At 41.5% G+C, this 26,117-nt stretch overlaps 1 protein-coding gene across 3 annotated transcripts in view; it reads left to right on the top strand.

Moving 5' to 3' along the window:
• Window positions 1-26,117, top strand: part of GALNT13 (polypeptide N-acetylgalactosaminyltransferase 13) — a 1,132,509-nt gene that overhangs the window by 846,733 nt on the left and 259,659 nt on the right. For all 3 annotated transcript variants that reach the window (XM_085645529.1, XM_085645528.1, XM_085645527.1), the window contains exon 9: window positions 12,575-12,673. In XM_085645529.1, coding sequence (XP_085501655.1) covers window positions 12,575-12,673 — 99 coding nt within the window. The remainder of the gene's footprint in view (window positions 1-12,574; window positions 12,674-26,117) is intronic.

Here is a 26,117-nt window from a genome sequence, read left to right as displayed (position 1 = left end):
TTGGTGAGGTGGCACACACTGCAGTCGTTGCATGGATAGTGTCCCGTCACTTTGGGGACTAAGAACAGTCACTCCAACATTCAAACGCTGCAGGGAGCCTCTAGGATTAATCACCACCATTAACCTAAGAAGAATTAAATTCAAGATAGCCGCAGGAAGTGACATGCTTGAAATTGCAAAGCAACATTATGCTGCGGGGGTCGGAGATGGTGAAGTGGAGAAATGGAGAAACCTCCTATCAGCAATGGAGGCATATGCAACTAAGACTAAACCACCAAACCTACAAAGATTCAGCGGCACTAAACCAATATCATATAGCGCTAAGCAAGAAATTAAGCTTGCAAAAAAAAGGATTAAACAAATACTGAGACACCTTCGACACAAGCCCAGCGATGAATTATATTTACAAGAATTACGGAAACAAAGGGCAGCCCTCAAAAAGTTAAAAAGGGATGTGAATAGAGCTATGGAGGAGGATCTATGGGTTAAACTACATGCCGATGTCAAACACAACAATAGCACCAGAGTCTGGGGTACCATAAACCAGTTCATCTACCACAATCACAACGGCGTCTCCACAAACATCACAGAAGAAGTCTGGGTAAAACACCTCAGGTCTCATTTTCAACAAGGCACTGAATACAGCGAGAAGCTTCAAGCCTGTCAAAACGAACCCGACTTCCAAATGATACTCAAGGCTTGGGACGAAATCTATCTCGCTGGGAAATCAGGGCCATATCCTCCAACTGTTGGCCATCAAATGACCCAAATTGACGCCATCAAAAGGCAGATAGGAAAGGGGAGACGAGAAGGTGCTCCTGGCCCAAACGGAATTCCACCAGTACTTTACAAACAGGAGGCAACTTTCTGGGCAGAAGCACTGGACCCTCTCTTCAGAGAAATCAGAACATTAAACATCTTACCCAGCTCATGGAGAGGCTCAATCATTTCCCCAATCCATAAATCTGGCGACAAGTCAGAACCTCAAAACTATCGCTCAGTGGCTCTACTAGACAACAAAGCTAAATTCTTTGCGGGCTTGTTACTGGAGGACCCTCAGGCTTTGGTGAAGGAAAAATCCGCAATTCCTCTACAACAGACCAGCTTCACAAAATCAGTTGGAACAACAACTAACATATTAAGCATGGCTATGCTTATGGACAAGGCTGCAGCCACACAATCGTCTCTATACCTCTGCTTTATTGACTACAGGGCCGCCTTTGATCATGTTAATCGCATCAGACTTTGGTCCAAATTACATCATCGGGGGCTCCCTCAGCCCCTACTCAACTTGATCATAAACCTGCACACGAACACATGGCTACAGGTGAAGCTGGGTAATGGAACCTTCCTGTCAAGACACATTCCCACGGAAAAAGGTCTGAAACAGGGTTGTGTTTTGGCACCCACTCTCTTTAATCTGTACATAGCCGATTTAGTCCCGCTGCTAATCGGCTGTAATTCACACACCCCCAAACTAAGAGACACGGTTCTTCCCTGCCTCCTTTATGCAGATGATATAGTCCTGATTAGTAAAACAAAAGTAGGGCTACAACATCTCCTAAATACAACGCGGGACTTCTCCCAAGCAAACGACCTAACGATCAACCTGGAAAAAAACAAGAACAATGATAATAGGGAATAAAAGGCGACAAACTGCAGCCTGGTTTTGGGGAGAGACCAGAATAGAAGACACAATAGAGTATAAATACCTCGGCGTAAAGGTGGACTCCGGCGGTCACTTCCTGGCACAGAAGAACAGCTTAAGACAAAAAGGTTTAATAATAGCAACTTCTTTAAAAACCTTAAACTCAAAATTATCTGGCCCATCGATCCTGCCACTGGCAGAGGTGGTTCATGCAAAACTCTTACCAACGATTACCTACGGCAGCAAAGCACAGAAAGGCAGGGACGCGGACATACTTGATGCCACAGTAACAACCGCATACAAGGTCATTTTTGGGCTGCCGAAATATACTTCACCCGCTCAAATCAGACTTGAGTTTGGCGTCCTGAAAGAAACAATTGCCAGACAAGGGGCCTTCATCACTGCATGGGATAAAGTGTGAAAAACTACTCGAGGAATGTTAAATGAACAGCTATGGAGAGAGCTACAAACGCACACTACATCACCAGCTGCGAAATATCTTCACATCACAAATTAGGGCTAAATCAACTTTGGGAAACATCGACATCCACCCTAATCTTTAAAAAAATAGTGTGGAAGACGGTGAAACTACTATCATGGCTGGAGGACAAGGCCGCACTGTCAAAGAGAGCCCATGGATGGATGACTTTGAACACATACACGAAGCTGGGTGCCCAAGCTTATTTCAACCTGGGATACAACAAAAATATAAAAATTGCATTTATGAAATATAGATTTGGCCTGCTCCCCTGCACTCAGCATCTTCCACCTTGGCTACGTAATAAAGCAGGCTCTGTGTGCCGACTATATGGAACAGCACAGGAAGACCTGCTGCACCTATTATGCTCCTGTAAAGAACTCCTCAAAGAACGAAATAAATTATTGAAACAATTGTTTAATTTACGAGGGATTCGAACAAGGAGGCAAGCCCTGTTGGCATGCTTTGCACCTAGTGATCCACAACTGAATTGTAGAGCAGTAAAATTTCTGAGACTGTGCGGAAGAAAAATGCCAGAAATGGAAATATCAAGAACCTAGCCAGAAAAAGCATAAGCTAATGTGCAAGGCATCTTTGAAGACAAATTTCAATTTTTAATTTAAGGAGGAAAACTTGATAAGTCATTATGCTGGTTGTTCAAAACTAGCAAGGTTTATCGGCATGGTTTTAAGACATAAGCATTATGAAGGAACACGTTTTATGCATGTACTTGATAAATGTTTTACTGAATATATATATTTTTATAAATTGCAATGGTTTTAATTAACTATGCAAATAAAAATGTACTTACTTACTTTGGGGAGACCCCATGCAGTGAGGATTATATTGGTTGGTTTGATCTGTCTCTTAGATCGTGTTGACACTAGTTGGTCCTTCAAGTTGCTGGCACGTTTGTAAGCAAAGAGTGGTTTCTCCCAGTCTTTAACCTAGACATGCCCTCCTCTAGCCTATTGTTGAAAGATGCCCATGAAAAAGTAACCCGTCAGGAACCTGATCTCTCCATACCCTAAACCCTGCTGTTGAGTGGTATAGCTAACTTTCAGACAGTCTGGAGCCCCTGGAGAGTCCCACAGAGGAGCTAAGCTGGAAAAGTAATTTAGGCCTGTGCGTTGCTTAATTCTAGCCCATGTGCAGGCCACTGCCAAAAGGGCTTTCAGCCTGATCTTCTTGAAGTACTTTTGATCACCATATTTAAAGAGAAACCCCTCAAGTGGAAGCCCCACCCCCTTTAACATAGCAGACAACATGACCCCCCTCTCTGAGTTCTCCAGTGTTTTCAGCAACATCCTCAAGTGTGATTATTGAAAAGCCGAGACATAGTTCTGAAGGTCGGGGAGCGTAAAGCCCCCTTTCTCTCTCCTGCACCTTAGCTTTTTCCAAGCTATCCTGGTGGCCCTATACACCTATGCAACTGAATTGATTGCTTGGTGTAATGTATCTATTGCCTGTTTTTCAAAATATAGGGCAATGGCATTGTAGAGAAGTGTAATTTTCGGTAGTATAATCATTTTGATCAGATTGATCCTGCCCAAAATGGTCAGTGGGAGATGGGCCCAGGACTTCATAAGTTTCTGACATTCCCTGGAGATGTTTGCAAGGTTAGTCCCAACGATCTTATCTACATTCTGTATAATACTGACTCACAGATATTTCATATCATTCTTGGTCTGGTGCCGGCACTCCGGCAGGTTCCGTTCCATGATACCTGTTTTCTCTGCATTCATCTCATAACCGGAGACCTGCCCAAAGTCTTGTGCCAGCCTAATGACCTGAGGAAAGGACGCCTCCAGATCTGATGACAGGATCAAAACATCATCCGCATACAGGGCTACCTTCCTCTCCCATGCTCCAAACTTAAATGATGTAATACCCGACTCGTCTCCTTAGGTGCTGAGCAAAAGGCTCGATGTACAGGTCAAAGAGGAACGGGGAGAGTGGGCAACCCTGTCTGGTACCCCTGGTGATCTTGAAAGGGTTAGTCAATTTGCCATTAACTAGGAGTCTTGCCGAAGGTCAGAGTAAGCAAGTAAAATTACCGTTTCTCCCAGTGGGCACTCCATTATGAACTCAGGTTGCCAATAATTTTCAGCCGAAAGAATATCGTAACCATAGGTCAGGTTTTCCTAAAAGAGAGCCTTGATATTTCTGAGTATGTCGCCCTCAATTTGGAGTGTTATTTTGTACAAATGATGTGGGACTCTATCCTTTATAACATGAGTTTCCAGTGTGATATGCTCTTTCATCGCTACTACCACCGTATAATCCATCAGGTTCTTGCGAGCTATTGTGACTTTTGCTGCGCTGTCCAGCATTGTCACTGCTCATTCCCCGCTTCCTTTACTAATCCAAGTGACGGGAGGATGTTTGAATATACCGGCACTGAAAAGGCTTACCAAGTAATGGCTTTGGTTGCTGAAATAAGCAACAACAGCTCACCGAGCGTCAATGAGTGCACACGCCATTAATCGTCACGCTATCAGTCCCCTCACAGTGAATTAATCACCAAACAAACTTGAATATCAAGTGAATAAGAATTCTCCATCTTCCGGTCCACTCCTGCTGACATAGGAGTCCTGAAAAAACTCAACACCTGACCCATGTGTGAGCACAACACGTGCATTATTTCAACTTATGGTTACACCGTGTTCTAGCCCTGATGAAAATCCTGTGATTGTCCATCGGCATTGGAAACACGTCGGCAACCTCCTGTTTCGCCACAAAGGACATTCAAAAAGTTTTGAACCTCTGGTGAGAGTTTTCTTAGTATGATGGCACCCCACAAAGTAGTATTTATCCCGTGTGGCAGCAGTTCCTCCAATAGTGCCAAGCTATAAGGCCCTTTAGAACTGCGTTGTATTCAAACTTGTTTTCTGCTGGCTAACTTTTGGAAAATGTTGGTGTAATTCTTTCACAGTGTTGATAAGTTTTGTATATTATTTATGATTGTTTATTGATTACATCACTTCTGCTTTATTTTGCTTTCATGTTACGTGTATGACAGCCTCTGTGTTGTGAGAGTGTATTCAACTCAGACATTAACAAAATGTTTTCACAAATGTGTCTAATATGATAAAAAATGCGATTATGTCACTTAAAGCTGAAGAACTGAATAATCTAAACTTTTATCCGCCTAAATAAATAGCGGTACATAAACTGACTGCCAGGTTACCCTCTTTTTTCTTCATTGTATCTCTCGTCCAAACCTGGAGTCTTTGCTGGATGGTAATCCCCCTATCTTCCTCATTCCCCATATAAAAGCAGAGTCCTTCGTAGCCTGGACATGTCTTATTTTGATCCCTGCTACCCTCTTCTATTTGAATTGAGGTTTAGAAGTGAAAGGTGTTATCCTTTTTGGATTCACACGCTCTTCCGATCTGTGTTCTGACTGTCCACCTCTCCCTGAACGTGTATCGGATTAATTCTGACAGGAACGAGGGGAACCTGTATTAGTATCCGTATACCTGTCAGGCTTTCTAACATCACAGTTTCTCAAAATGTATTTTCTGTTAGTGGTTTTCTGCTAAGGAGACCCACCCCGTGATTGTGTCTTATTTTGTTTATTCTTTTGTTTATTGTCCCATTTCTTCTTGGAAGAATTGGGTGCTTGCTCTGAGACATCCTTTCCAGAATTACTCTTAACCTGAGGTTTCCCAGGTCTGGCTCCCAAATTATTTCTACCAAGCGTAGCATAGGTTTTTTCGATAATCAGGCAATTTTCGCTGCTGCTGTGCAGGATTAAATTCCCTCAAGAATTGGTGTGTAGCTGATGCTGCTGCTTCCTGTTCTATGTTACTCAACATAATGGCTGATAACGCAGCAACATTGCCCATTAGTTTAATCTCCTAGTCCAGGGCAGGCACTGCCCCTTACTCATTTTGTACTTGTTTTAGTACCTCAGGTAAAACTGCTATTGAAGGGGTATCATGAGTTCTGGTGTAAACTGCAGCGAAGACTGTACCCCAAGTGGCACAATCTTCCACTGGGGAGTCATCCCCATTGTCAAACAAATTGTTACTATTCTGTGTTTTTCCAGGGGCCCATATGGGGGAACCGTTTCAAGCTGAATTATTTTCTGTGCTTTCCAGAACGGAATTTGCTCCCAACTGATGGGAATCTTTCCCATTACGGCATTCAGACTTTGAGGGCTGATACCCATGGTAGTCAATTGTGGTTGTGCAGCCTGAGCAGTCTGCGCAGGGTTAACTATCAATGTCCGCTTAATGAACTGTGTGAGATTTCTGTAAATATTTCCTAGATCTTCATATAGTGTTGTTGTTTCTGCTGCACCTAAATTAGCAAGATTAGGATGTGGTGTATAAGCAGGTAAGACCGACCAATTCGCTCCTTCTTTACTGAGCGGATCAAGTCTCACATTTTCTACAGTATGGGGGAGGGGGACTTAAACCAATTTATGTGTTCTTAGTAAGTTAACAGAATTTCCATGTCCACATATGGAAAGTATTCCTCTGGTGTTTCATCCAATGTAAGTGTGTGAAACAATTCTGTGCGTGCATCCTCAGCCAGAATAAAATACATGCTTTGTCTGCCTCAACCATGAAGGTACATTCCCACCCATTGCCGGGAGGCCGTAATGTAATACGTTTCTAGTAACTGCATGCCTGCAATTTTCTGTAATATTTAGAGCAACTACGTCTTCTGCACCGGCTACTCCATTTACAGACATTGCGTGAAAATACACGATTTTTTGTAAATTAATTTATGGAGATAGGGTTATCAAAATGTGGGAAAAGTTGTTATCCTACAAGCTTGAATTACCTACAGCCAATACATGGAGGTGAGTAGGAGTCTCTGAGAAAAGCACAAATTACCTACTCAGATAGATCATTAAAAAAGAACCCAACCAACGTGGGCAGCTCCATGTCTGGTAGTTCCCACTAATCTGTAGGACCTTCACGTTTGTTGGACAACATAAACTTTAGGTGAGGTGCCTAGACTAATTCCGGACACCTCTGCTGGATATGTTGGCATAGACACCAGCTAGCTCCCTTTGCCACTATAAGCCCCCCCACCCTTACCAGGGAGCAAATTGTTTCTGGCAACCACTGAACATGAAAACCCTGACCCCTCAGGGATTGTGGAAACAGATCAGAACCTTTTGCTCAATCACTCGTGCTTACTTGTGCTCAGAGAAATATACAGAGAATACACAGTTGGACGTTTTCATTATATTTATTGATCCAGTGTTATTCTTGTATATAATACATGTTCTGCGATAATCAGTAGATAGAAACAGGTGAAAGTGATTACAAGCACTACAAGCATAAATAGTAGCGATAGTTCTACCATCGTGCTAAAATAGGGTACATATGCAGGCATATAAATAAAGCAGACATATAAACAAATCAGTAATCAGGTGTACTACAACTAAGCAAATCCTACTCTGAGTGTACCTAGAGTGTTTATAGGTATGAAGCCAAGAATCCCCCCAACGGATGATCCAACCCCATTACCCAGTGGGAGAGAATGTAAGACCCAATCTTGATCACAAACTGGGCACCCCCTCCCTGAGATGTCAGACCGCTGCATGGTGTAGTCTCAGCATGCAGGGTCCCTCGGTGTCAGCTGAAGTGCCTCCTCTGCTAATCTTTTGGAATGCTCTTTATTTAAAATAGAAAGCAGCCTTGCAATGTGCATATAGATTAGCGATGTTATGGATATGTTGATAGCCCTGTCGCCCCGGAGATGAAGATAGAAACTCATTTGTACATAGTGCATAAAAGGGCCTTGTATGTGATGTTCGAGGCATCATGATAATGTTGTGCGAAGCTAGATGTGTAAAGAAACATTCTTGTGCACGCGAATATGTGCAAAAGGTCACGGCCTAAATGTTATTGTTAAAAATAGGACAATGTAAAAAATGACCTACTTCGCTACATGGGCCTAACCTGGGCACATAATACTGGTAAACAAGCACTACATCTCAAGAAGTAGAAAGAGCAGTTTAACCTATGGAACATTTTGTGGAATTCTATTTCAGTAAGGTGGGAAAGCCTGAATGAATGAAGCCTGAATGTAGGGTGGTGGTAGGAATACCAAAGGGGTGAGATCAATCTTTAGAAACTGGACTAAAAGCTCATTTTGCACCTTACTTTCCCACTGAACATGACAGCGGTATACAAGTCTGACTTTTCAAGAAGTAGAAAAAGCAGTTTATCTTGGAGAAAAGTATGTGGAATACTCCATTAGGTACCTGTGAAAACATGCATCATTAAGTTTGAAACTAGGGCTGAAATGTACTTAAACGTATTTAAACTCATTCAATCAGTGAAACGCAATAGAGATTTAACTCCTGGTCTGCCTGCTGACTTGAGTAGGTGAAAAAGGAAACTGAAACTGAAGTAGCTTGAATTTTCTTCCTAAAATATCTGACTGAAAACTCATAATCAAACAGAAGAGATTAGCACAGGGTTTAAGGTGGGAAAGTGCACATTCTTGAAAGTTAGCCTTGTTTCGTGTTGGGTGTCATGGAGCTCCAAATATTGCATGTAAAACATCTTTACACTCATCTCTGACATTCTGAGTAAGGAATTGGAACTAAATGCATGTGGGGCACCTTGGAAGCATCCTCAAAAAGAGTCCAAAAACTGGGCTGTTGGTAGGCTAACTGAAGTGGTGAGATTTGTAATTACAAAGTGGACTGAAAGCATTATTTGCACCAAGGTCATCTACTGATCATGACTAAGGTAAAAAAACATGGACTACATCTGAGGAAGTAGACACAGAAGTTGCACTATGTGAAAGGTTTATGAAGTACTCTGCTAGTAACATTTGAAAACATAGGTTGCTAACAGAGCCTTTAGCATGTTTGACAATCATGTAAAGAAAGAGGTATTTACAGTCCAGTGGCAAATTGTTCTGGATAACATTGCTCTATTTTATCCTATAAATGGAACCACTTTTTCATCTTAATGTTTCACAATCTGTTTATATATTTTCCAGGGGTAAAAAACAGTAGATGGTGACCAGCATCAATTTTCGGTAGAACTCTGGTAGATATCTCAGTAACTACCACACACAAATGATGTAGAAGTACATACAATTGGTCTAAATTGCCAAAACTCTTTTCCAGTAGTTTAATACCTATGCTCCAAGACGTTTTACTAGATTAGTACAAACAAATCTCAAAATGACCCACTAGTACTTCTGGAAAGCTGGAATGTCTGCATCTATCCAGGAGTAAATACATGTGCAAGAATTTACCTAGTGCTAGACCTGTTAGCCTTAGGGTCTTCGTCCCCCAAAGGTGTCGCCTTCACACTTCTCTGTTGATGAATTGTTATTTTTTTTTGCTTTTGGACTCTTTGATCTTTACCACTGCTAACAAGTGGTAAAGCGTGTGTGCTCTCTCCTTTAAAAATTGTGTAATTGGCTTAGGTTTGCCTAGATGGTCCATCAATTGGCCGGATGTGGGAACAGAGCTCAGTACAGCCCTACTTGCAACTGAATAGGATGCGCTCTGTCTTCACACAAAGGACTTGTCACCCCTGCATTGTTCATGCTTCCAGCTTGGATCCAGGGCTAGGGAAGCAGGAAACGTCAACTTCAAAGGGGACACCAAGTACAAAAATAGGACTCTCAGATCCACTCTTCGGTTCACTTTCTGGACTGTCTGCTGCAGTGGCCTACTGTGTGTTACAGAAGACTGCCTTTCTTCAGCTGGAAGGACTACTATGCTGCCTTGAACAGTCAGAGGCCTGCACGGTTGCTTGAGCCCTGTTCTACTGCTGAACCCAGGACTACCAGAGTGACTGCAAGGACTAGTTAGCTTGTCTTCTGATCAGAGTCTAAGGAACAGGATAGGCTCCAACCATCTCGAACCTACACCTGGACCAAGCTGATCCAAACCCCAAAAAAGGTGCCCCTCCAAACCTGGACTCCTGGTGTTGGTGTTAAATGTGCCCAGATGCCTAAAATCCAAAACTTAGCACAAATCATTTTTTTGTCTAAAAACTGCTCTGAGAACCAAGAGGAGTTTGTGACCTACTTGTCTATCCGCCCAAGGTGCATCACCAGTTGGCCTGACTTAACGGCAGTTCCTGCTACAGTCTCCTCCAAAGCAGCAAATCCTGTTCAGACCCCCTTTGCCAAAAAGGTATTCGGCCTCATTGAACTCTTGTCAACTACAGCCCTTGCCTCATCCTGCTGGAGCTTTTTGGCTTTCAAAAAAGTGACTATGGGCCAACTTACAAATTTGGCAGCGCCAAACTTGTTGTGGCAGTCCTTGGACGGACAGACCAGTGGTTTACCAGCTGTATTACAACTACACCCGTGGGACCATCACAGCACTGCCGCAACCTCTGGAGATCCCTGATCCCATGGCAGTGGCACAGAAATATAAGTCTGTATTAAGCTGGCAGTGTAATTTCGGCACCACCAAGCACATTACAAGTTTCCTCACTGCAACCCTTTTCCTGGCAGTGAGCCCAACATGAAAAGCGTGGCGGTGAGGAAACTAAGGGGGGCCTGGCTGTTGTCTCAACAACATTGTGCATTTCTGTCCATGTAGGAATGGGCTGCAGAGCTTCCACATAGGTGCCTTTCTAAGGCTCTCCTATGAGCCGTAGAAAGGCACCACCGTAGGACCGCCGGACCTGTATTTTAGTCAGAATAAGGCAGGTGGGCTGTCTACGGGTTTGGCGGTGTTGCAGAGGGGCACTGGCAAGGTGGCAACACTGCCAAATTCATAATCAGTCCATAAGGAAAAAATCTTCACTGCAACTTTGTCTACCAGCTCCCCGGTGACAGCGTTGCCTTCTCAGACCCTGTCTGCAGCTTTGCCCCTCTAAACTTTACCTTCTCAGAACATTTTCTTTAGAATTTGTTCTAAGTCCAAAGGTAAGTGCCAACCAGATCCATTCCAATCCCCTATTTTTGCCCGACTGGAGCTCCATCACGGTCGGCCTTATTTTTAGACCTTGACCCGGTCTTACATGACTAGTTGTTCACGGTTGGTGCTTTGATCTTTTAGGTCCTAGTTTTTACCTTAAACTTTAAAAATTCATAATTGCACTTCTATTAATTGGATTTTTGTCATGTTGCTGTCATATAATTTAATACATTTTCTAAATTGGTGTGGGATTTTTCTTATGTTCTGCTGTCACTTTATTACTGTTTGCTGCATAAATACTATACGCTTTGCTTCTACGTTAAGCCTAACTGCTTTGGTAAAAATTACCAGAGGGTTAAGCACAGGTTAGTTTTGTGACTTTTGTGGGACACTCAGACAGACATTGTGGTGTTGTTTGAGTAGAGTTACCACCCCACTCAACCAACAACCCAGTTTCTAAAACAAATGAAGCATTTTTACACATCCTGCCCGAAAATAGATTTCTCCCACCCTAGAAGGTCTTGACAGAGTGGGAATGAGCCAACCATAAAAAAGTTTATGAATGCCCACAAACTCACAACATTGTTTGTCTTCAGAAACCTTGCTTGTCTTTCACATATATTAATTTTCCACACTGACACACTATTACGTGTAACTAATTCATGTATGTGAATGTTCAAGTTTTGTGAATCGATACATTAATCTACACCAATAAATTGAGTCATTTCCACACCTACAGTAAAATTAGATGGGAGAATAGAATTCTGGATAGAAACACACATTCAAATTGCAGGTGGAAATAAGCAGGGTGCATTTATAAATCTTCATTTGCACACATTCCTACCCTCTAAACATTTGGCATAGAGTAACATGCACATTTGAAATTAACAGAATTTGGCATCTTTCCTCTTTATGTTTTATGTGTAAACCATGCTCATTATCCAAACAATCTGCATTTATATCTTATTAAAATTAACCATGAGTGGTCAATAGCAGGTACATTGCAAAAAAACTAGCTTAGAACTGCTGTTCTATAAGACCTTATTTAGACTTGCGCTAATTTCAGTGCACATCAAGGAACCTCCTCTGTCCTATGGAGAGTATCATTTCTGCCAATGATGCCTTTCCAGATTTAGCACTTCCTCCAAAATCAGATGGTTTTCTCTGATCATTCAATTCCATATAGCACAATATTTGTCAGTATTATTGTTAGCTTTTGACAACCAATGATAGCAAGAACCTTCATTTCCGAAGATGATGCAGTTGTTTGGCCTGAGTGGTTGATGTAGGTAATATCAATGAAATGAAGCTAGGCTTGAGTTCCAGAAACATTATCTCAATTAAATAAAATGTTCTGATGGTTAAGTAGAAAAGAGGAATAAAAGAACATGTGCTGATTAGAGAGCAACTTCCCAAAAATACATTTCTTTTCCCTGTTTTTTGCAAAATTAGTAAATATTTATCCAACATTTTAACTTTTGTTTGCTTAAGAACCTATCTATTAATATGTTGAAATGAACCATCGAAAGTAAATAGCTATTATCTTGTGTTTAACCTTCTTTGCACTGTGTTCTTTCAGATCAGAAATGTGGAAACAAACCAATGCTTAGATAACATGGGCCGTAAAGAAAATGAGAAAGTTGGAATATTCAACTGCCATGGAATGGGTGGAAATCAGGTAATGTAAATTGAAAAAAATATATTTTACTATTGTTGTATTAATTATATTGTTATTTTGTTGTTATTTTATAGAGTTTTACAGGAGAAAAGTTGATGTCAATGGATTTTTAAAAGTATGTTTGAGTAGGCATAATACAAGCATTGAGAGGAATAATAGTAGTATTTATTTTTTTAAACATATGGGATGATCTAATTATTCTATATTGTTTTGTGAATTAGTGGAAAATTACAAGATTACCAAAGTTATTCTGGTGCAGTAGATTGTCATCTTTGGTTTTCAGACTGTAACAGACTATCACCCATCTTCCAAATCGCGTGAATTTGAGCCCCATCCTTTTCAATACATAAATAGTTAATTAACAATTCCCCAGGTCTATTGGTATTAAAATAGTATTTAGCATCATTGTAAGGCAATTGAAATATGGCTCTTCTGCTCAGAATAGAGTTATAATCATAGGAGAAAATGTTGCAATTTAACTTGTAATTTTTATCATGGGAAGAATGAGCAACATTTCAAATTTAGCAATTTGCTTCTTCCAATTCAGAAATAGAATTTTTTCATGAGCCATTATGAAGATTGATGTAAATCTGATACATGCTTTAAAATCTTCTGAATACATTGTTCTTAATTAATCAGTATCATTGTTGTAAGAAAAATAATCCTCTGTAGCAGATATTAATTTAGTTGTAATATCCTTATTCAAAACATCATTGTTATTTATTCTTCATTTTTTAGGTAAAATTAGGAAAGTCATCCAACTTAATGCCATTGAAGTAAGGACATGTTCAGAGATATCAATGTATTCACTTTGCGTATTCAAAATGGAGTGAGCTAAATTTCTTGATGGGTTCTAAACATCAGCATCCCCCCAAAAAATATTTGAAAGAAATAGCTAAACAAGATGACTCACTTGCCCATCTGCAAAGGAAGTGACATCACTGGATTTCCCATTGTCCATCTGCACAGGAAGTGACATCACAGTAACCTGTGCTGCTCTCAGCATAGATGCACAGTGAATGCATGCAGTTGGCATGCTGCTGGTGTGCCAGAGGTGCTCCCATTGCACCTGTCAGTGCATGTACTGCATCCCATTCCAGAAACCATGGTTCTCCCCTACCCACTGATACCCTGACACACTCCTCCGTGCTGTTTTTCAACATTGTGGCTCACTGCACTTCTGAAATACTACAGCACACAATACGGAGGAAGTGTTCACATGTGCCTCTTGCAACTTCTCATGCACTCTCCTACAAACTGGCCTCAACAATCCCACACCAAGAGAACCCAGCACCCCGCTCGCTCACACAAATCAGCCACCCGCTCACCCTAACACAGACCAAACAACCCAAACACTTCACACCCTCATGCATACTCTTCAACTTTTGTTCGCTCACTAAGCATGCCACAGAGATAAGGGACCTACTGCACAACCACCCTCCGAATCTGCCCTTCCTCATGGAAACATGGCTAAAAACCCCTTCTGTGGAGTCCCCCACGGATCATCCTTCAGCCCCACCCTGTTCAACGTGTATAAGACACCAATATTATCCAATCCGAAAACATCACCATGATCTCCTACATGATGAAACCTAACTCAACCTCTCACTGACAGACAGGACAACCACCACCAGAACCAAGTTCAACTGCATGACCATGGTAGTAGATTGGATGAGTACTAACTGCTTGAGGCTCACCTCCAACAAAATGGACGGACTTGTCTTTGGAAATAATACCTCTCCATGTGACTCCCTCTGGACCTAGGACCAACACCCACGGAAAAATGCAAAAAAATCTTGGGATCATCCTAGACAACAAACCCAACATGATGGCACAAATGTGCAGTGAGCATCTTCTGGCTCCATATCCTATACATGCTTCAAAAGACCTTCAAGTGGCTGCCGCAGAATGCTAGAAGAATTGTAAGGCAAGCCCTCATTACATTCAGGCTTCATTTCAACAGCTCAATCTATGCCGGAAGCACTAGCACCCTTCCAAAATGCCTTCATCAACTCAGCCACATAACTGAACACCTCGGGCTGTATTACAGAGAGTTCCCCTGGGGTGCAACGGGAATGTATGTCCGCTCTCTGCGCCACCAGAGCACTTTGGTATTACAGAAGGGGCGCCAGATGCTTGTGCGGCCCCTCCTGTAATACAAAAGCACTGATACACACCTTGCACCAGCACTCTCATAAGAGGGCATTCCTTCATTTGCATGTGAAAATTGGAAATCTCTTTGTAACCTTATGGAAATGAAAGTTAGATTATTTGCTAATCATCACCCCCAATCCGATGGACAGATTGAAAGAATGAATCAGTGCCTTGATCAATATCTGTGTCATCACATTATACAAGATTGATCTAATTGTATAGATTTTTTTATGGAATGTAGAATTTGCATACAACAATTCTACTAATGAATCACTAGGGTTTTTCCATTTTATTCTGCATAATTGTCTACATCCTAGAATAATGAATATAGAATTTGACGAACAAGTCATGCACATTCAGGAAACACCTCAAAATGAATTAGCGAGGGCCAAACAAAGATACAAGGTTTACACAGATATACACAGGTGACCAGGAAAGACCTATAACATTGGGTAACAAGTGTGCCTATCCATAAAATACTTATGTCTTAAGCGTAGCAACAAATTTCAACCCAGGTTTGTTGAATCTTTTAAGATTCTCAAGATCGTCAGCAAAGTAGCCATCAAGTAAGAATTACCCGCTGCCTTACCAGTGCACCCAGTATTTCACATTTCAACTGAATTATGCTAGATTTAAAAATAATGAGTTTTTCTTCATTATCTTATTGACTGGAATGGGTATGGACCTGAAAGTAGATCTTGAGAACCAGTAGATTATGTACACGCCCCAAGATTACAGAAGTAATTTCATCAGCAACACCCAAACCAACCGAACCCCATGAGGAAGGTCCTGATAGGGGTGTACTGTCAGGGCTGACAGAGCAGGGGAGAGGAGTTGGCCTAACGGCTAGGGCGGTCGACCTCGAAACTGGGGAACTGGGTTTGAGTCTCGCCAATGACGCTGAACATCCTGTGATTCTGGGCAAATCACTTAATCTCCCCATGCCTAACCCAAAAAAATGAATGTGTGTCCTCATGTAATGTAACTGGTGCTATGTAAATCACTCTGATACCTGATTCGGGTAAAGTGTGCGCTATATAAAACTCTGCAAAAAAAAACAAAAAACAAAGGGATCAGGATGAGCGGGTACACGGCGAATGAGCTGAACCATGTCAGTTGCATCCAAATGTTGAACTCAGAATCACACACTCACTGGAGGACCAGCTCTTGAGAGAATGGCAGCTGTTTTTGAGGCACAGGCGGAGTAAAAGCAGCCTCTGCTCAATTTGATTTGATTTTTTTCTAGAGCGCACGAATACCCAAGGGTGTCTTGGTGCTAAGAAACCTAAGAGAACCTTACCAAAGGAATTATGGGGTTAATATGGAGGAGAAACAACTAAGATTTCAACTGTTTACACAATATAAAAAGATATGACTGACTTTTGAAATGTAATAGCAGTTTATTCCATAGTTTGGCAAGTGGAATACTCAAAGCTACAGCCACTTCAAGAGACTTTCTTTATCCTGAGGACAGAGACTGAGTGTAGGGCAGCAGATCTCAGTTTTCTTTTTTGGTTGATACCACCCAAATTTCCTTGTAAGGTAGTCAGCTCCAGCACCATGCAAGCTTTTATGTGCCAAGCAATGTGCCTTGAATGCAACCTTTTTTTGTTACAGACAGCCAATGAAGCTGCACCAGGCCATTAGACACTGACTTGTGTTTATGAAGTTATTTGAGGAGGTGAGCGGCTGCATTCTGCAGCATCTGGAGCTTTTTGAGTGCCAATTTTGTGATGCCCAAAAAAAGGGCATTCCAATAATCAATCCTGGGTAGGGCCAGAGCAATAACCACTGGTTTATGAAGCTGGAATGAAATAAAACGCAGCACCTTCCTCAGGGATCGAAGCATCAAAACACAGCAACATGTCAATTTGTTAATCTATTCACTGAAGGCCAATTCAGCATCAAAGACTACTCCAAGATTCCTTACCTTGGAAGCTGGCTCAGGGAGAGAGCCAACGGCCTGCAGCGACCATGAACAATTCCCACAACTGGTCTCCTTCCCAGAAATAAGAACCTCTGTTTGTCTGAACTTGACTAAACTGTTAATTGTCATCCAGTTAACAATGGCGCTCATGCACCTGTTGAATCTGTTGGCAACCTCCTCCATGTTTCTCATGACTGATACAACAATCGTCTGCATAGGGTACTGTGGCAAACACAAAAGGTTGGCTCAGCTTAGCCAGAGGTGCCACATATATGTTAAGAACTACCATATGATCCGACCGTATCATGGGTATGAGGAATGAGAGGGGCCCTACAACCAAAGGGATAGGGCTCCGTAAGAGACTGAAAAGTCAATTTCAAATACAAAAATAAGCCTTATTCGATTCAAGGGAATAAATCATAAAACCACATTCTAGCGCATGATATAAAAAACAGGCATATCAGCTTAGTATTAAAATTATTTAAAATATTATGTTTGCCAAACTTTAAAAAGCCAGGTTCATGGTCCACATTGTTTTCCTGCATCTGATCACACATTTCAGATACACAGCTAGGGAACTAAAAAACACTTCATGTTCTAAAAGTTGTAATGTAAGAAAGGCTGAGCGGCAGTGTCTCAGACCTAAACCCCTTAATATAGGTACAATCCATCTTTTCCTTAGCATGGTATACAATTTACAAAATAAAAGAATGTGCATTGTGGATTGCATGAATAGATCATCACATTGGCATGGCCATAAGATTCTCAACCAGTCATTCATAACTGGGAAGGTTGTTAGTCTATGAAAGTTCCCTAGGCGAAAACGGGTCAACAACATCCTATCATACCCCCCCTGTTACAGTTACAAGATATGGTTGCACACCACAATGAAGTAATAGCATTTGATTATCCCTAGCTGTGGGCTTTACTATTTCGTAGGAGAATCTAATTGTCTCCAGAAGCTCTAAACAATCAATCTTTAGGGTTACAATTGTGGTAATGCTACCCGGGTCATCAAAATATTCGGGATGCCCAAGGTCTAACATAAAGTTTAAGAGATATTTTAACCAAGGTATATGAAGCAACCTTTGCAGCTTTAAACAGTCATTTAAAATATCCAGGTTAAAACTAGTAAAAGTTGTTGACCATATCTTATGCTATAATACGATTGGTTGTATCTAAATTAGGTCTGATATGTATGGCACCCCAAGCTCTTTGGAAACACAATCAATCATGGCTTATCATCTATAACTGTTCAATGTAGCATTCACCATCATAGTATGATACATCCTTCAAACCTGACCCCAAAATGAAACAATACAAATTTTGTAAAACATATAAACAATCTTTAATGCCGATCTATCACATCTCAGGCTACAAATATAGCATATACATTAAACTTCATTTTAAAAGCATATGTATCTAACTTTGTATACAATAAAAGAGATTGCAAAAAATTGGGAGAAAAACATAGGCTATTGCATCTGTCTTTCACGGTTGCCAATCCATATAAATCAACAATAAAGATACATGATTCTTTCAAAAATAACATCTATTGTATCTTTATGTTCCACAGATTTAGCCCAAGGTGAGCATCGCTGCATTTAGGAGGTTAATACAAATTTTTACAACCTTCTTCAGGACCACAAGATATCTCCCATCTACAGATGTCTATTATTAAAATGTACCAGAGAAATCACCAATCTTTCATATTTGAATAGCTCAGTTCTCTAAAAAAAAACATTCTATTTGATTGAACCCAAAAGGTTTTTGTGTAGGCAGTCCTCAGTATCACAAAATGATCCCAATCTGCTTTATCGATCTAAGGGACTACCAAGATACGTGGTATTTTTATCTTTTATCTTTGCACTATAGCAAATTCTAGTGCTGTTCGGACCTGTGTATGATTACCAAGCCACTGCATTCCAATGTCTTAAGAATTCTGTGCTGTACTACTTTGCCTCAAGTTATGATACATTACTTTATGGCATGTACAAAATTTCCTTATGGTAAGGGCATAGAAAAATTGCAAATCTTCTGTTAGAGTTTGTTACTATCCTGGAACCTTCCCTTATGCGCCCTGATTATGTGTACAGGTGCTATTTATCGCACCTAATACATAATGATACCACAGGGCACGTTATTTATTGGCTGCGACAAATAGCACCTATTATGAGATTGAGGGGAAAAGCATGCGGTTTTTGGTATTTACCACACCAAAATCCACATGATTTGGTAAATACTTGTCTTTTGCTTGCTTTTCATCATTAGATTTCGACATGTTTGTCCTGAAATTTCACAAAGGTTGAGGTATTTAATACATCCGATACTTATTATCAGATACATTTAACACCTTCCAACTCGGGGTTTAAACTCAAATTAGCGACCAACTTGTAAACAGGCCCATAGTTCTACCACTTTCCTATTCTTAGGACTCATAATATTTCTCCCACTGTTTATATGCTTATTTTCTCTGGAACTGTCATAGTTGGTGAGCATTTCAGAAGTTTACAACTTTCAGAAAGTGACACTTTTTCCTCCTAGCTACTGACTCATTTTGACAGTTTGGGCTATTTTAGCCGAACCCAAATGGCCCATGGTAAGCAGTTTATCCTCGCAAGTAAAACCAGTAGGTTTGCAAGACGGGCGTCTGAGAGCCTATCCTTTAGGCAAATTGATGAAGTCAAATTGTTCTGAAGTGGCAAAAACAATTACATGTGCACCAGGCTGGCTTTCTATGAATAGTTATAACTGACAGCATTTGAACATTTGTGACGCCTAGCAGTACAAATTCAAACTTACCATTTGTCAGAAGTTTACCTCAAAGTTCATTTGTAACACAATTATGTTTATGATTTCACCTTTGTATATTTCTGTTTAGATTTCAATGATGCTTTAAGGGTCTGAAACACAATTTAAATAAATATAATCCCCCAATGCTATTCAGAGTTCTGATAACAAAGTAAAATGTAATTCATTAAACTAGTAGAATTCTGATGCATTTGGGCTGTTACGTGCTCCTCTTGAAAGAAACAGCATTCCAAAGAAAAATGTGCTGAACAGAACCACTGCTGTATCCGCACAAGAAGAAATACTTTATTGCAAGATTAGTTAAAACCTTTGCAACATAAGTACATGGCATCAAGTCCACATTTACATGTTTCATAAAAAGTTGCCTCTTTGTAAAAATACATACTTAAAACAAATATAAGTTAAAAATCATTGGAACTTTCAAAAGTAGCCGGATTTACATATTACTAACACAGTGGTGCTAGTATGTAAAGTGTATGCGTATGCAAAATGAAATAAAGCCAGGGAGTTCACATCGTTGCACTGACAAAAAAATGAGACAGGTTTAAGTAAAAAGGTGTGTAAACTTAACTAGACACCTGCGCTTCCTGACCCAATAGTTTTAGCTGGGACATGTCTAGTACTCTCAAGTAGGAATGGGGGTTGTTGTCAAAAGCAGGGGATTAGAGGGCCTGATAGTGGCCTACTCGTTTCTCAGCCCTTTGCCTACATGATCCTGGGCCTCTATCTTTCTTGAGAAACGGTGAATGAAATTGACCAAGGCACAGTTTAACATGATATTATATGGGTTAAAACAGGCCAGCACTGCTTCCGCGCAGGATATTTTATCTTTAGCAATCCACCCCCTTTGTAACATAGCCCTCCTATCCTCTAGAAGGGTGGGGCACAGGCACAACACATGTATTATGTCCTCTTTTTGCTGATTGCAGAGCCGGCAAGTTGCCTGTTCCTTGCCCCTACTCCAAGCTGGGAGAGGACATGGAATAGTGATTACCCTCAACCTCAACTTCATGAACTGTGACTTTGTCCTTTCATTGTAGGGATTTTTTTAAGTAGCACTGAGGTTTCAGGCATTTATAAGTACAAAGTGTCATCCAGCTTTGTTTTCATGCAGAGAGGCTGCCCTTATCTTCTATTAATGAAAGCTGTTTTGTTCTGATTTTTGCCATACTTTTAAATTCCTGATGGCTGGTAGGCAGGTCCCAAGTAGTTACCAAGCCAAGTGTGCTGAGGGATTGGTTCAAGTAGCGGTTTCTCTCAGACCTGTGTTTTGTGGGTTGTTCAATTAATAAATGGTGGGCCAGGGTACCATACTTTGAGGCCCTGAGCTTGTTGCAAATGCCATCTACGAGCCAGCGCCTGTCTGCATATTCCAAATTCCAGTCTCATTTGAGCTCGTGATGTGTGGGAGGGAAGCTGCAAAACTGTTCTGTAGATCTTTGTGAGCATTTTGTCAAGTATTGCACTTCTACCGTCCTTTCAGTGACTCGCTCCCATATGTTAAGGTCGGAAGTACCTTCCCCTGAGCTAGTAAGTTGGAGGATCGGCATGAGTGTCAAACCCTTTTGTTTTGTGTATGCAGATCTAAGAGCGAACTATAGTGCAGTGTCTTTGTTTTTTATTTCAATCACCTCCAAATGCACTGCCCATGACCCTTGTGAGAAATTGGGCTGTTGGTTGAGGGGAGTGTGAGCCCTTCTCAAGCAACAGCCATAATCCTTGTCATGGTGAACCACAAAAACTCATAAAATTAATCCGTGCTTAACCCTCTGGTAGTTTGTTAGAAAAGTACTAAGGCTTAACTTAGAGGCAATGCATAAAGTTTTTTATGCAACACACAAACAATAATAAAGTAAAAACTCAACACAAGAAAAATCTCACACTAATTTAGAAAATAGAGAAAATGTATTAAACCATTCGAAACACAAATGCCAAAAAGCTAATCAATAGAACCGGACATATTCAATTTCAAAGATTTAAGGTAAGCATAGCCCTTAAATGTACAAAAGCACAACATGCGGTTAAATAGTCATGCAGGAACGGGTGAAAGTCATAAGTTTAGGCAGACCGTAATGGAGCGCAAGCCTAATACAGAGACCAGGGGGCATATGTATCAAACCCTTTTCCCGTTCTCAAACGGGCCGATTCTCAGAATCGGCCCGTTTGCGAACGGGAAAAGGCCTTTTGGGATGTATCATCCCAAAAGGACCTCGCAAATTAGAGAATCGCAAAATTTGCGATTCTCTATTTTGAGATTGCATTTAAGGAATCACAAATTGCGATTCCTTAAATGCAATGTATGAAGCCTAGAAAAATTGCAATTTAGCTGTAAGAAATCGCAAATTACCACCAACTTCAAGTTGGTGTTAATTTGCGATTTCATTGAAAAATGCTCTTTTTGGCATTTTTCAAAGTGCCATGTGACGCACAGACATGCCCTTAGGGCATGTATGTGAGCCACATGGGCATACATACATATTTCAGGGGTGCAACAGGGTGTCCTTTTGACACCCTAGCACCCTTGAAATTGCATTCTCATTTTGCGATTCTCAAATTGCGAATCGCAAAATGAGAATGTCTTCCCATTCATTCCTATGGGCCTCCTAGCCCATAGGAATGAATGGGAAGGTTTTCCTTAATTGCGATTAGCAATTTGCTAATCGCAATTAAGGAATGCCAAGGAATCGCAAAACATTTGCGAATTTTTTATTACATCCCGTTTTGCAATTCTCAAATAGCGATTCTCTAAAAATCGCTATTTGAGAATTGCAAAAACGGAACTTGATACATATGCCCCCAGGTTAGTCATGCTGAAAGAGTTACCTTCTTAAAATCCGATGTGAAGAGTCCAGTTTGCAGTGGAAAGAGGCCCTGTGGAGCAGGGATAGCATTGTGGATGGTTTTCTCTGCAGTGCAGAGAGCAGGTCAGGTATAGCAATGGTCGTTGCTGTAGCACAAACATCATGTTGGATGTTATAAACAGTTGTTGCTGGAGCTTTGCTTTGATGGTCACCGTTCGCTGTAGATGCCCGTTCACTGTCGCAAAGAGCCCAAATGTCAGGATTTCTTCTTTGTGTTTCGAGGAGTGCAACTCCTCTGCAAATTCTATCTCCTACTGCCATCGGGAGGCCTGCCATCTTCCACTCCGCTTTGACTCTGGATGAGCTGTTGCACGAATGTGCTTCTCTACAATGGCTTGACTCCCCATTTGCAGCATTGCCCTTTCTCAGATGGAGTGGCATCCAGTGACTTTGGGCTGTTGCCATGAGGTGGAGAAGGGGCAGGGAGTAGATAGAGCACAGTGAGAGTTACCTGGTAAGCAGCTGGGTGAGGATTGAGTTTGCCACGGTTTGGTCAGCTAGCGGCCGAGTGTGGCTTGTGAGCAGCCTGTGAGCAGCTGAGACACCAACAACAGCACCAGTAGCCTCAGCATTGAACTCTGTGGATGTTGTATTCCCTATCTTATTCCACCTTAGATAAACTGATGGGGTATCCATAATGCCACAAACACTCTGTAGGCACAACTCTGCTGTCAAAGGCTACTGATCCGATACAAACTTGAATATGGATATGGGTTCTCGTTCTCAAACCTGTAATTCCTCACCACCTGTCATTGATGATACAGCTTCTGCTTTATGATGGTAACTGTTGTCTCTTGACCAATTCTTGGGTAATCATTTGACTAAGTGGAAACTGTGGTGTTTTGGAATAATTGGAATATTTGTGAACTTGAGCCAAGATTCACAAAGGTTAGTGTTACTTTTTAACGCTAAACCTTTTTGGGGATTGACAAACCAACGCAAATTGGTGTTTGCCTTGGTTTGCATGGAAAAATAACAAAAAGCAGTGCAAAACGCTTATTTGCATTACTTTGCGTCAAGGGGCCGTTACATGGGTGGTACCTGGTTGTTCCTAGGGAACCATCCATTCTTTTTTAATCTAAACCCTATTTAATTTACTAACATTAGTAGACAGGGTTTAGCACCAAAAATTAACGCCGCTGAAAAGCAGACATTAAACTGAGAAATGTTTTCCTTTCTCCTTGGTTTTCTGACTTTGCATTTGTGCTGCACTGTAAAGCAGATATACAAAGCAGGAAATGGTTCTAAACTTGTCTAGCCATAGTATTTTGTACAAAACCTCTAGTAGACACAGGCACGCATCCTAGCACTGTGGCATTAAGGTGTGTGCCTAGCGCATGGCAACTGAAATCATCAGTGCCAGCACTAGGATCGAGGGAAGAAGAGAGCCATATCTTAGTAGATATGTCACTCTCCTGCTCCCTCCCTGTCACGCAATGTAGCAAAGCATTTTTGGCTGCTGCGCTGTGTTCCATGATTCTTTTGAGAATCTGGGCCTTGGTGTCACTGTGGTAGGGCATGGGCCTGATAGGTCCTTATACTGCCTCATCAGTGTACTGGTCTTGATGGGTGTTTATTCCCCTGGGAAGAAAGACCGATAAGATCAGAACGGTCACACACCAGGGAAGGATGCCCAGATACAGATGGAATTATCTTTTAGAACAATATCAAGGGTAACCAGAAGCAGAAGGCAAATATGAATTTGGAGGACCTGAAACAATGTTCACCCAATATAAATGTGCCGACTGGGGGTGTCCTTCAGGATTGAATGGCCATCGTGAAGGCCACAGCCTTCCCCCCAAGGCTCCCTACAAGTGTCACAGAAGGAGGTTCTACATACTCTATAACAACTATTTATGTTCTTGCAGTAAAAAGATCCTTGTCAGCCACTGATGTTGGAAATGTTCTACCTGGAACATTATACAAGAGAAATAGGCCTACACCCACTTTTCCAACCTGTCCGGCAAATTTTCCTGTTCATATTTCAGCATAGTCTGAGCTGTATGGATACCTAGACCAAAGTAGGGCAACGCCAAAGAATGGGAAGCACCAAGAGGTTCCAAGTTGTGGCAGAGTGAGCCTCATAGCAAGCACTCATGAACAAACACTAGCCCATACTGTACCATTGCAGCTGCCACAAAATAAGATTTGTAATTATTGTGTGAACACAGGTATTATTTAACAGATGTCTCACAAAGCAAGTAGTGGGTGTTTATCACCCTGCACACTAATAAAGTGTCTACAAATAAAGAGCCTCAGAGCACAATGCACCTTCTCTAAAAGCCTGAAAACCAACTTCCTGAGGGTTGAGTTTTTTGAGGAAACTAAAGCAGGGACACTGGAAACCCTCAAAGAAGTTATTAGTACAATCACTGTTTCACCTCCCGAACAGGAGCTAAAGTATGAGCAGGATTCAAACATCTCACATTCAAAATTATGTACATACCCTTGTAGCAGTGAAAGTGGTCCTCTTTTATTTAAGAACGATTGTGCTTTGACAAAGCGCCAAATTATAAGTGTCACAGCTGTCCATAAGGAATATGACCCAGGGGTACTAGTATCCTTGAGTCAACAGCTATAGCATTAAATAATCCATCAAGCAAGAATGAGAAGGGTAGCCAGTGTCCATATACTTGCCCCAATGGATCGCTTAACTCAGCAACTAATGCCTCTGTCGGTGAGTCTGACATCTCGTTCCAACTTGACAAAGTGGTCCTTGGCCTAGTCACTACCTATCATGATGCATTTGGGTCTGATAACACCTGCACAAAACAGCACCTTGAAAATAAAATCCTTGGGCTATTGGTCTCTTCGGCATAGTGATAACGACGTTAAAAGTCATCTCCCGCCAGTACCTCTCACAGAGCAACCAATTCTTGCCGGCAAAAATGTCCTACCCCACAGCGTTCCCCTGAGTGTCCCGAGTAAAATGATACCTCACTTGTGTGGGTGGGGCAAGGGCCTGTGACTGCGAAGAGCCCAAAACATAGGGAATAAGGGCATAGCACCGAGAATTCTAAGCGCTACTTTTTTTAAAAATACGTTTTTAGCCAATTCTGTATTGGACAGCCACACAAGTGAGGTACCATTGTACTCGGGACACTAAGGAGAACACTGTGGGGTAGGATATTTTTGCCGGCACGGTGATTCCTCACAAAAATATGTGGAAAATGTGTTTTTTTCTGCTAAATTTGAGGTTTGCATGGCATTCTGGGTAGGAAAACGTTGGGGTATCCACGCAAGCCATACCTCATTGGACTCCCCCGGGTGTCTACTTTTCAGAAATGTTTGGGTTTGGTACTTTCCCAAGATGACCGCCAATCCCAGGGTCAAAATCTCAGGTCCCCCCAAACCAGGTAGTTTTCGTATAGGTAATTTTGAAGTCTCCACAGCACGATTTGGGCCATTTCCTGTTGCAGCCACTATGCCTACCCACACAAGTGAGGTATAATTTTAATCAGGAGACCTGGGGGAACACTGGGTGGGAGAAAATGTGTGGATCCACGCAGATTCCAGGGCTTTCCCACACAGAAATCTGAGGAAAAAAGTGATTTTTTTCAGCAAAATTTGAGGTTTGCAGGGGATTCTGGGTAGGAGAATGCTGGGGGACCCATGCAAGCCATACCTCGCTTGACTCCCCCGGGTGTCTAGTTTCCAGAAATATGTAGGTTTGGTAGGTTTCCCTAGGCGG

This window comes from Triturus cristatus, chromosome 3_1 (assembly GCF_964204655.1).
Source record: "Triturus cristatus chromosome 3_1, aTriCri1.1, whole genome shotgun sequence".
NCBI lineage: Eukaryota > Metazoa > Chordata > Amphibia > Caudata > Salamandridae > Triturus > Triturus cristatus.
Note: the sequence above shows the minus strand (reverse complement) of the source record. Positions and strands in the feature narration are given on the sequence as shown.